The sequence below is a fragment of the Camelus dromedarius genome, chromosome 7 (genome assembly GCF_036321535.1).
Source record: "Camelus dromedarius isolate mCamDro1 chromosome 7, mCamDro1.pat, whole genome shotgun sequence".
Taxonomy (NCBI): domain Eukaryota; kingdom Metazoa; phylum Chordata; class Mammalia; order Artiodactyla; family Camelidae; genus Camelus; species Camelus dromedarius.
Window position 1 is genome coordinate 20,931,426 of NC_087442.1, and position 12,470 is coordinate 20,943,895.

The window sequence follows — 12,470 nt, forward strand, 5'->3', positions numbered from 1 at the left end:
TTTGTTTTGTTTGTTTTGGAATTCTATTCTGTTTTCCTTTTAATGGATCCATAATCCACCTCTTCTTCTCTAGTTATATTCTACTCTGAAAGAAGGCAACCCACCCTGGGAGGTGACAGAAGCGGTTCTCTTTATCATGGCTGCTATAGCAAAGAGTGTTGATCCGTGAGTGTCTAATAAGTCTTTTGCTGGGAACTCTTAATATCAGAGAAAGGAAAATTACACCATTTTTCTCATATGGTATATGTTTGGAAACTCTTAGAACTTCTTACTTCTATAATGCTGTCTAGTCTTCTGACTTCTACAGTCTAGTCCGGAGTAGCATGCATTGCTGATGTCTGTGTTTTAACCACATTTCCTAGAATTAAAATTATTTTGTTCTTGATGCTAGGAAAAGAATGCCAATTTATTTTTTCAACCGAGGCTTCCTTGTGAAAGTTGGTATAATCAAAAATTTGTTAGACTGTTAAATTGTTGGCACTTGGTTAAAAGCAACTGAATAGGCACTATTTGACTCTCCCTTGCTTTTGTGACCTTGGGTAAGTTATCCTTGCAAATATTAAGTTATATTCTCCTTTTTTGCTGTCTTAGAGAATCATTTGTGAGTTTCAGAGAGGCAAGGCATAGACATCATTTCATGTAAAAGAATAGCAAGCTCTAAAGGGCAATTATTATTTTTGTTATTGACACTGGAAATTCTATTTATGGTTTCAACATGAATCCCTAAAAACAGAATTTATTTTGTGCTGTGAGTTTATAAATTGATGCTAATATCTGACAAGTTTTCCTGTATAGTAATCAGATACCTACAGTTGAGCTCTCTATCCAGGGCCTTGGTTGGAGAGATGGTGAAGGCATGCATTTATAAAACATATAATGCTTACTTCTTAGCTGATTTTCAGAGTCTAGTCAGTGAAGTCATGTATTGACTAAATCCAGTTAATATTTAAGGGGTTAGAGTAGATTTGTGTTTCTCTATTAAGAAGTTCTGGTCCTGAATTACATACATACTGCATTGTTCTTAAATCCATTTTGGTGTCTTTTGGAACCTTCCGTAACAGTCTGAAGATATTACAGTCACTAGTAATGTAACTGATACGTGTTGACATGAGAAAGGATGGGTCGAGAGTCTCAATAATTACTTTAGTGCCCTCAGGAAACAAAGTAGAAATGAGAGAAGATTTTATTTTGTTTTTTGTTTATCCACATTTTCAAACCAACTTCATTATTAACAGTTTTTAGTGTTTAAAGGACTTGATAGACTTAGCTTATCAGCAGGGAGTGCTCTTGTGCTAATCCAGGATTTATTTACATTTTAAACATCTTTCATTTCTGGATTATGTTCTGCCACTTTAGGGGCATCCTCCACTCTGCTTAGAGAATTTCAGCCAATATTCTTGGGGAGTGAAAGAGAGAGGGGGAGAGGGAAAAGTAAGTTCGTGGAGCTGTGGAAATTTCATGGAGTTATTTGGATAATTTTAATTTTCCCTCATGTCCCAAGTTAGGGCACTTTACCTATTCCTGCAGTTTGTGTTCTTGTTTTAGTTAGTGAGCTGGCCCATCCATTCTTACTTGTTCTTAATGGTTCCACTATCCGGCTATAAGAAATCTTCTAGAGAATAACAACTAATAACAAGTGGTCTTTGAGAATTATTCATTCATTTAGCAGTATTTATTGAGTGCCCACTATGTGCCAGGCACTGTTCTAGGTGCTGCAGATATAGGAATAAATAAAATGGATTCTTTAAAAGAAGACATTCATCCATAGTAAATGCCTGCCTCTCCAGTTTGAAGAACCTTATTTTTTGATAGCACAATGTGTCTTTCGACACCTCACTGGCATTTAGAAGATTAAGGAGCAGTATGCTTCTCAACCAAAACAATATCTTCCATTTCTGTCTTTTCCGCCCTTTTGAGGATTTTTAAAACTTCCATATCAAGTGTTAAGCACTTTTATCCAAATAATTATTTATTTAGAAAGAAACCCTTTAGCAATGATTTATGTCATTGCAGCCTGTTATTTGGCCAAAAGCTAACCTCTGAAGTTAGTAATTGTGAGTACTTGCCTTCTAAACTCAGGGAGAACAATCCAACACTTGTGGAGGTCCTAGAAGGTGTTGTCCGTCTCCCAGAGACCGTACATACAGCTGTGCGATACACCAGCATTGAATTGGTTGGAGAGATGAGCGAAGTGGTTGATCGAAATCCTCAGTTCCTTGGTATGTGTGAACACTCCCCTCTGCAGATGCTGCTTCTGATTTTTCTGATTTCCTTCTTCCTCTCTCTCAACTTTTGCTGTTGTTTTCCTACTTTCTCTTTTATTGATAGAATGTTTTGAGACACTGAGAGTAAATGTTATGAGTTACTGCTTAGTTGATAAAACATTTTATAATCTGATCAGACTTTGGAGAAAGGACCTTTGAAAGATTAGATCTCTAGATAGGGAAATAGTTTGCTGCTAGTGCTCAGCTTCAGCATGAATATTTCTGTCTTTGTTAGGTTTTGGCATATGCTTGAGTAAATCAGACTCTCCTGTAGTTCTAACCTAGAAGCTGCTTATAGGCTAAAGCAAAGGAGGGGGGTTTTCAGTGTTAAATATACGCTCCATTTAAAAACTAGGAATTATTTGAAACTAAATACAAATTAAAATGAAGAATGTTGAGTTATATAACCTCTGGCTGCCCTTACTGACTTGAAAAAATAAGTAAAGATCATATAAAATAACTTTATGATTGAAAATGAAGTTAGAAATAATTTCTGTAATTTAACCCCCTCATTTTGCAGTTAAGACAGCTAAAATCAGAGACACTAATTTATCCAGGTTGATATATATTAAGCCCCATTGATATTTAAGAGTACTGTATATTCTGGAAATTTTAAGAATCTCCAGATTTGTGAATATCATTTTGATGTGCTATGCTTATCTTAATACCATCTTTTGACTTGCTTTTATTTTACACATGATCTTTTTTATTGATTGAACTGTGTGTTCCTATTTTCTGTATATAGAGCATATGATAGATATGCTTACATCATAGATGAGCCATTTTCAAGTTTAACATACCATTTAAATTTTTTTCAAAATACCTGTTTTCTAATTCTTAAGTTTCTTCACTTCCATTATGTACTTCAACATGTGGCTTTCTTTCCTGAACAATTTTTTCCACAACGAAACAAAGTGGGTTTATCTATTAAGACATATCATTCAGTACCACCTTGCAGTATCTCATTCAAACTTGTGTCTCAGCTAGAAGACAAATTGCTGCATGTTCGTGCTTACTCTAGAATAGTCAAAACCATAAATCCTCAATTTGAGAATCACTGAAACCTACAGTATTAGAGTTGCTAGATTCTAGTTCTTCTGATTCCCTTGTTAAACAGGCTTTTTGTGTGTGTGTGTGGAGGGGAGCAGGGGGTTCATGCTGGGTTGGTGCATTATTTTGGTCATTAGACTAGAAATGGAAATAACTTTTAAATGGGCTTTCAGAGATTATTTCTTATATGGTTTGGTATGAATTTACTCTAGAGTACTCTTAAAGTACTCTTTAAACATGTATGACTTTCTTTAGGGTTTTTCCATAGAAAAACATTCTGATTTTTATAGAGCAAGGTAAAGTATAGCTAGGATTTGCTTTATAGCAATTTGCCTTTATAATCAGTTTTCTTGGAACACTTACATTTGGTAAAAAGTAAAACATAATAAATTCTTCCACAAGTGCTAAAAATCCATCTGTGTGGTTTTTGGGCCTTTTGTAATTACGAAGAAGCAACTACAAAAGTGTTAGCTTAAAAAAAAAAGTGTTAGCTTAACAGAACTGTCATTGTCCTGATATTAGGCTGTTTTTACAGAGTGATTCATCTCTGAGTATAATAGTAACTCCCTGAGTTTTACCTTTTTTCTTATATAAATGTATTCTTAATTCTTGGATGGTCATATCCACAGTGACTTCAGACTGGGTCAGTGGTTTTCAAACTGTGCTCTGTGAAGCCCTAGCAACAAGCAACAGCTGACTTCCACGTGGAAAGAAATGGAAGATGAATAGATAAGACTCAGGCCTCACTGACACTATTTGTCAGTGAGATCAGCTCCATTTTTATGTGTTATACATGGAGTTTAAACACATTTCATTTTTTAAAAGATGGTTCTTTTGCTTAAAATGGGAATGTGAACCTCTGACTAACAAAGTACAAGTTTTCCTTGAGTTTCAAATATGTAATCTTTATGAATGGCTTTTCTCCCTAGATCCTGTGTTGGGCTATTTGATGAAAGGCCTGTGTGAAAAACCTCTGGCTTCTGCTGCAGCCAAAGCCATTCATAACATTTGCTCTGTCTGCCGAGACCACATGGCTCAGCACTTTAATGGACTCCTGGAGATTGCCCGTTCCCTTGACTCCTTTATGTTGTCTCCAGAAGCTGCAGTGGGCTTGCTAAAAGGTATTTACTTAAGCTGTTAAGGAGGAACAGTCTCTAAGCTACCTCTCGGGTTATCTTATAGCAGTCATATCCCAGTTTTTCAGTTGCAGTTTACTTCGTGATGGAGAAGGTAGCTTTTCCATGCAGAGAGGAGGGTGTTGATTATGTGTACATGCATTATTAGAATATTTTAAGGCTATATAACTAATTCAAAGTACTTACAGTATTCATAGCACAAACCTAGATTTTCGGTGGAGACAACACATTGAAACTAAACATAGTTCCTTTTTGAGTTTTGGGAAGAATAAAAAGGGAGACCAGATAAGCATTGTTATACCAAAGAGGTAAATGGAAACTTAAAGGTAGTGTAGCTGGATCCAGTCCTGTAACTGGAAGTCAAGGGTCTAGATTGCTTAGTAGTCCTTAACCATTACTGATCAGTTTACACTGAATGATTGCCTATCCAGAGGCTAACAGCCAGAATGGTGATGAAGCTCAGAATAATAGAATAATTAGAGAGATTAATTCTAGTGGGAAATACTTTGAGGAAACTTTAACATGGTGGCTATTTTTAAATATTTGAAAGATTATCTTCTAAAAGAGGGAACCGATTTATTTTATGAGTAATTGATTGTTGACAGTTTACTGGCTCCTAAAAAGAAGATGCTTTCCAACCATACTTTCTGAAAGCAGCTTGAGATGTCCTGTGAGGTAGTGAAATCCTTATAGCTGGTAGTTTAGACTGGATTGGAGTATATCAAATAAAAGATGGAGTAATACAACCTGTGTGGTGTCTTTTAAGCCTCAGTGAGTGGCAAACAGCCTTGAAGAAAATGAATGACTGCTGTGTGTGAACTGATTGTTCTTTCTCACTTCTGTGATCAGGTTCCCTACCAGCCTATGTAACTATGCATTTTCAAGACAGATTTTCTTTTTGAAGCATGGGTTTTTGTTATTTCTCTTCATAGGCATAGATAAGAGGCATTAAATCAGTGTCAAACATTCTTCTTAATCACTACTAGTAGTTATTGCTGCCATCTTGTCATTTTCCAGTCAAATTTAACCTTAATGCTCAAGTGACATAACTTGTCATAGAATGCAGCATCACAGTTATATCAGTGGTATCTTCTAGATATAGAAAACTTTTTTAGTAACGTTCTTTTCAGTAGGAATGAATTAAAAGGAAAAATTACGTTTGTTAGATTTTCCCCCTACTTTTAAATAAAAGTCTAACTCATCTATGGTTTGTAGACTGTCAGGAAGAATCACTTTTTTATTCAGATTTGAAGATTTATGGATTGATTACTGTTCTGTTGAATAAAATACCAGGAGATGAGAAAAATCATAGTCAAGGAATTTTTGACCTAGAAGGGACCTAGTATAATATGTAATCCTTTGGATGTAAGGGAGATGGTTCTGCATTTGGTGGAGATTGTGAGAGGAGGGAGGCTGAGTGGGGAGGGTCTGGCCCTTCTATCCCCGCTTTAAGGTAATTACCTCCTTTTTCTTTTTTAACGTACTTTATTGGAGCTCCAAGTAAAGATGTTATTTGGAGGAAAAAGGGAGAGGGAAGATTTTTGCAACTATTTAAAAATGAAAGAAAGTCAAACTTAAATTAACTATTATTTTTCTGTTTAAAGCACTCATTTTTACAGATAATGAAACTGATGCCCTGAGAGAATGTCTTACCCAGCTCTTAGAGTCTGTTATGATAGAACTAGTTAAATCTCTAATTTCAGCTCATTCTTCCAAAAAGATATTATGTCCCTATTTCTCAAACTTCTCTGATGACAGGAACTCCTACAGTGCTTATCAAAAATGAAAGCTACTCTTGACCCACTGGATCTCTGGGAAGTTTGAGAATCATTATACTATGCTATATAAAAATAGCTTTGTCCTTGGCTTTGTGAAGGAGATTTTTAAAGTCTTTGAAGAATTGTAAGTGAAGAGATGTATTTAAACATCTTTAAACCAATAGGCTGCTAGGAGAAATAATAACTTAAGTTGTAAACGTCCTTGTGAAAGTCAATATGGTGTTCTAAGCCAAATAAAGAAAAACCAACCATAAATAACAAAATATTGTAATTTAAAAAGCAGTTCTGATCTTTTTAAAAGAATGGAGCCAGTTAGCCTTTTCTGTGTATGATGTAGACCAATGAATTACCTCAATTCAGCTTTTATTTTCTTCATCTGTATCTTCCCTTGACTTTTAGGAACAGCACTTGTCCTAGCCAGATTACCTTTGGATAAGATTACTGAATGTCTTAGTGAACTCTGTTCTGTTCAGGTTTTGGCATTGAAAAAGGTGAGTCCAGTTAAGTAAGGGGTGAAACAAACATAAGATGTTCACGTGTTATAAGGGAAAAACCAAAATTATTTACTTGCAGATGGTCTTATTTACCTAGAAAAGCCAAAAGAATGAACTGAAAAGTTATTAAAATTAGTAAGTTTATCAAAGTTGCTATATACATGGAATAAATATCCTAAAATAAATAGATTTTAACTTTATCAGTAATACCATTTAGAAGTTATAATGGGAAAAACACCATTCAAGTTAGCAACCAAGACCATAACCTACGAAGTTTCCTTAAAGAGTATTGTAAAAATGTCAGCTTTTCTTAAATTACATTTATGGTGTATTAACAATGAACATACCAATGGGATTTGTAGGGAAACGTGACAAAATGATTCTAAAGTTTATCTCTAGTGATATGCTGGTATAATATCTAAGAAATTTTAGGAGAGAAGAATAAGAGACAACTTGCCTTATCTCTTAATAAAGCTTCAAAATTATTATAGCTTTATATTATAAAAGTATAATTAAATATAATCTATTATATAATACATATAATCTATAATGTCTATAATATCCTAATTATTATAAAAGTAAATGGAAAAAATTGTGGTATTGTTTTCTACTCCACAAGAATCATATAGTAAAAAGGTTTATGCAGTCTTAGCTAGGATGCAGTAAGATCGAGGAAAGTAATTTGATAATATGAATTTTAAAGTTTTTACCATTTTGAATAACTTTCAGAATGTATTATAAGGAAATAAACATAGATTGAGACAGGTTGATATACAAGGGTGTGTGTTGCACTGTTTGCTATAAGTTTGTATGTTTAATGACTAGATGTTAATCTCAGTCTCTCTCTCTCTCTCTCTCTCTCTCTCTCCAGCTGTTGTCTCAGGAGCCCAGCAATGGCATATCCTCAGATCCCACTGTGTTCTTAGATCGCCTTGCAGTAATATTTAGGTAAGAAAGGAGATGCCAGATTCCTGACCTGGGTTGAAATCTCAAATGAGACCGTTATGTGTTGAAGTAAGGAAGTATTTTTTTCCTGCAACTTCCAAGTAACTCCTATAGGCTCCCTCTGTTGGGAGACTAATTTAGGCCCATTACAATTTGCATAGGCAAATTATAAGAATTTATTTTTTGTCAAAAGACCCTTTAAAATGTAATTAATTCTTTTGGTCTCTAGATAGTGATTCTCAATCTTTTAACATGCATCAGAGTCGTCTGTAATACTTACCACAGATTGCTGGGTCCCATCCTCAGAGTGTCTGATGGATTGGGTCTTGAGTAGGACCCAAATATTTACATTTCTAGTAAGTTCCCAGAATGCTGCTGTTTATTATTTCAAGGACCACACTTTCAGAATCATTGCTGTATCATGTATGGGTATCAGAAATAATAATGAAGTCTATTCAGTGACCAGGTGAAATCAAACTTTCTTTAAAGTCAAGAGGAGCCTAATGATTAAAAAAGTATTAGAATGACTTTATTCAAAGAGTGATCCTTTCTGGATTACATAATTTATAAATGTGAGACTCTTACAGGTATAACTGGAATATCAGAGTCATAGTTGTGTAAAAAACATATGGAAGAAGTTAAAACAGGCATTTTAGCTTATTCTTGTCTATAAGTATCTTTTTTTGAATTGGTGCAATGTTTTCCTTATGTAATTAGGAGAGCCCTGTTACATGCCATTCTTTTAGCCTATTAACAATAACCCTATTTCACAGTAAATGAAAGGAAATCAGCAAAAGGTAAAAATACCCTGATTCAAAGAAAATTAGATTTTTATTGAGTTGCTGTTGAGCTTTTTAAAATTAAATAATTTTTTTCCTTTAAAGAGGTTGGGTTCTTCTTCTCTTCCTCCTCCCCCTCCTCCTCCTCCTCCCCCTCCTCCCCCTCCTCCTCCTCCTCCTCCTCCTCCCCTCCTCCCCCTCCTCCTTTCCCTCCTCCTCCTCTTCCTCTTCTTCAAATTAGTGGATCCTCGAACTGGGCAAATAGTTGGATTTGATATATTGTAAATAGGCCCTTATTGTGTATCATTGGGTTCAGACTAGAACCATGAAAAATACCTTTGGTAGACCAGAGTTCCTAAAGCTTCTGCCTTTTAATGCTAGATATGAAACAGTACTTGATTTCTTGTAGTAAACTCAGACAACCTGAATGGTTTTTTTGTTTTTGTTTTTTTAATTTGGAAGAAACTATGTTAAGGTTTATTAAAACAAATGAAAAGAACAGTTGTAATGCTCCACACCCACCAGCCCATAAACCCAGAGTTAGATGAAATTTGCATGTTATAGTGGAAGTGGCTTAAAGATGGTAAAAAATTGATAGGATTTAAACTATGTGCTATGTGTTTGTTTGAATGAAATCGGAGGAAAAGATGTTGAGTCTTAAAAATAACTACTATCTGGTTTTCTTTAATTGGTGAGAATGATACTAAGTAAGCTAGCAGGAATCAGGGTTCTGGGTCCTTGATGAAATTGGTCTTCTTTCACTAATTTGAGATGTTATCTTTCCCCAGACACACCAATCCCATTGTGGAAAATGGACAGACTCATCCGTGCCAAAAAGTCATACAGGAAGTAAGTGCTAATGGGTGCATGTGGAATAAGGCTTTCTTCCTTTTTCTTTACAGAGCTGTGGATAACTAAAGTGAGAAGGAACTGTCTTCTTGGTTCATAGGAAGATTCATTTTGTTGATATGGTTTAAATAGCATTTAAAAGAGGAACAGAACCCACAACCACACAAAATTTATGGGACACAGCAAAAGCAGTGCTAAGAGGGATTTATAGCAATACAGGCCTTCCTCAAAAAAGAACAATCCCAAATGAACAATCTAACTCACCAGCTAAAAGAATTAGAAAAAGAAGAGCAAAAAAACCCAAAAGTCAGCAGAAGAAGGAAATAATAAAGATCAGGGAGGAAATAAATAAAATAGAGATTAAAAAAAAATAGAAAAAATCAATCAAACCAAAAGCTGATTTTTTGAAAGAGTAAATAAAATCGACAAACCTCTGGCCAAACTCACAAAGAAGAAAAAAGAGAGAGCACAAATAAGCAAAATAAGAAAGGAAAATGGAGAAATTACAACAAATAATATAGAAATACAGAATATCATATGAGAATATTATGAAAAACTATATGGAACCAAAATGGATAACCTAGAGGAGATGAACAAATTTCTGGAAACATACAGTCCACCAAGACTGAATCAAGAAGAAACTGACCACTTGAACAAACTGATCACTAGAAATGAAATCAAACTAGCAATAAAAAACCTCCCTACAAATAAAAGCCCAGGACCAGATGGCTTTACCAGGGAATTCTACCAAACATACAAAGAAGAACTCATACCAGTCCTTCTCAAACTCTTCCAGAAGATTGAAAAGGAGGGAATACTCCCAAACTCATTCTATGAAGCCACCATCACCCTGATACCAAAACCAGGCAAAGAAAAGAGAATTATAGACCAATATCACTGATGAACATAGATGCAAAAATCCTCACCAAAATATTAGCAAACAGAATCCAACAGCACATAAAAAAGATTATACATCATGATCAAGTGGGGTTCATCCCAGGGACACAAGGGTGGTTCAACATATGCATATCAATCAATGTAATACATCCTATCAGCAAGCGTAAGGACAAAAAACACATGATCATCCCAATAGATGCAGAAAAGGCATTTGATAAAATTCAACACCAATTTATGATAAAAACTCTCACCAGAGTGGGTATAGAAGGAACATATCTCAACATAATAAAAGCTATATATGACAAACCTACAGCCAGCATAATACTCAATGGTGAAAAACTCAAAAGCTTCCCACTAAAATGTGGGATAAAACAAGGCTGCTCACTATCACCACTCCTATTCAACATAGTCTTGGAAGTCCTAGCCACAGCAATTAGGCAAGAGAGAGAAATAAAAAGGACCCAAATTGGAAAAGAAGAGGTAAAAGTGTCACTATATGCAGATGACATGATACTATATTTAGAAAACCCTAAAAGGTCCACACAAAAACTACTAGAAATAATTGAAGAATTCAGCAAGTTAGCAGGTTACAAGATTAACGTTCAAAAATTAGTTGCATTTCTTTACACTAATGATGAATCAACAGAAAAAGAAAGTAAAGAAACAATCCCCTTTAAAATAGCACCCAAAGTAATAAGATACGTAGGAATAAATCTAACCAAGAAGGTGAAAGACTTATACATGGAAAACTGTAAAACACTGATTAAGGAAATTAAAGAAGACTTAAAAAAATGGAAAGATATCCCATGCTCCTGGATTGGAAGAATCAGTATTGTTAAAATGGTCACACTGCCCAAGGCAATCTACAGATTTAATGCAATCCCTATCAGATTACCCAGGACATATCTCACAGAACTAGAACAAATCATAATAAAATTTATATGGAACCACAAAAGACCTAGAATTGCCAAAATATTACTGAAGAAAAAGAAAGGCTGGAGGAATAACTCTCCCAGACTTCAGACAATACTACAGAGCTACAGTCATCAAGACAGCATGATATTGGTACAAAAACAGACATCTGGACCAATGGAACAGAATAGAGCCCAGAAATGAACCCACAAACTTTTGGTCAGCTAATCTTCGACAAAGGAGGCAAGAATATACAATGGAATAAAGACAGTCTCTTCAGCAAATGGTGTTGGGAAAACTGGACAGCAGCATGTAAAGCAATGAAGCTAGAACACTCGTTCCTTACACCATACACAAAAATAAACTCAAAATGGATCAAAGACTTAAACATAGACAAGATACAATAAACCTCCTAGAAGAAAATATAGGTGAAACATTATCTGACATACATCTCAAAAATGTTCTTCTAGGGCAGTCTACCTAAGCAATAGAAATGAAAGCAAGAATAAACAAATGGGACCTAGTTAAACTTACAAGCTTCGACACAGCAAAGGAAACCATAAGTAAAACAAAACCAAAACCTATGGAATGGGAGAAAATTTTTGCAAATGAAACCGATGAAGGCTTGATCTCCAGAATATATAAGCAGCTCATACAACTTAAGAAAAAAACAAACAACCCAATCCAGAAAAGGGCAAAAGACCTAAACAAGCAATTCTCCAAGGGAGAAATACAAATGATCAATAGACACATGAAAAAATGTTCAATATCACTAATTATCAGAGAAATACAAATCAAAGCTACAATGAGGTATCACCTCACACCAGTCAGAATGGCCATCATTCAAAAATCTACAAATGACAAATGCTGGAGAGGCTGTGGAGAAAAGGGAACCCTCCTACACTGCTGGTGAGAATGTAGTTTGGTTCAGCCACTGTGGAAAACAGTATGGAGATTCCTCAAAAGACTAGGAACAGACTTACCATATGACCCAGGAATTCCACTCCTGGGCATATATCCAGAAGGAACCCTACTTCAAAAAGACACCCGCACCCCAATGTTCATAGCAGCACTATTTACAATAGCCAAGACATGGAAACAGCCTAAGTGTCCATTGACAGATGACTGGATAAAGAAGAAGTGGTATATTTATACAATGGAATACTATTCAGCCATAAAAATGACAACATAACGCCGTTTGCAGCAACATGGATGTTCCTGGAGAATGTCATTCTAAGTGAAGTAAGCAAGAAGGAGAAAGAAAAATACCATATGAGGTCACTCATATGTGAAATCTAAAAGAAACAAAACAGAAACAAACTCATAGACATAGAATACAAACTTGTGGTTGCCAAGGGGGTGGGGG

At 35.2% G+C, this 12,470-nt stretch overlaps 1 protein-coding gene across 2 annotated transcripts in view; it reads left to right on the forward strand.

Annotated features, from left to right (window-relative positions):
* Positions 1–12,470, forward strand: part of TNPO3 (transportin 3) — an 82,606-nt gene that overhangs the window by 49,102 nt on the left and 21,034 nt on the right. For both annotated transcript variants that reach the window (XM_010975644.3, XM_031455337.2), the window contains 6 exons: positions 74–165; positions 2,080–2,219; positions 4,244–4,435; positions 6,628–6,719; positions 7,594–7,670; positions 9,235–9,295. In XM_010975644.3, the coding sequence (XP_010973946.1) occupies positions 74–165; positions 2,080–2,219; positions 4,244–4,435; positions 6,628–6,719; positions 7,594–7,670; positions 9,235–9,295 (654 nt within the window). The remainder of the gene's footprint in view (positions 1–73; positions 166–2,079; positions 2,220–4,243; positions 4,436–6,627; positions 6,720–7,593; positions 7,671–9,234; positions 9,296–12,470) is intronic.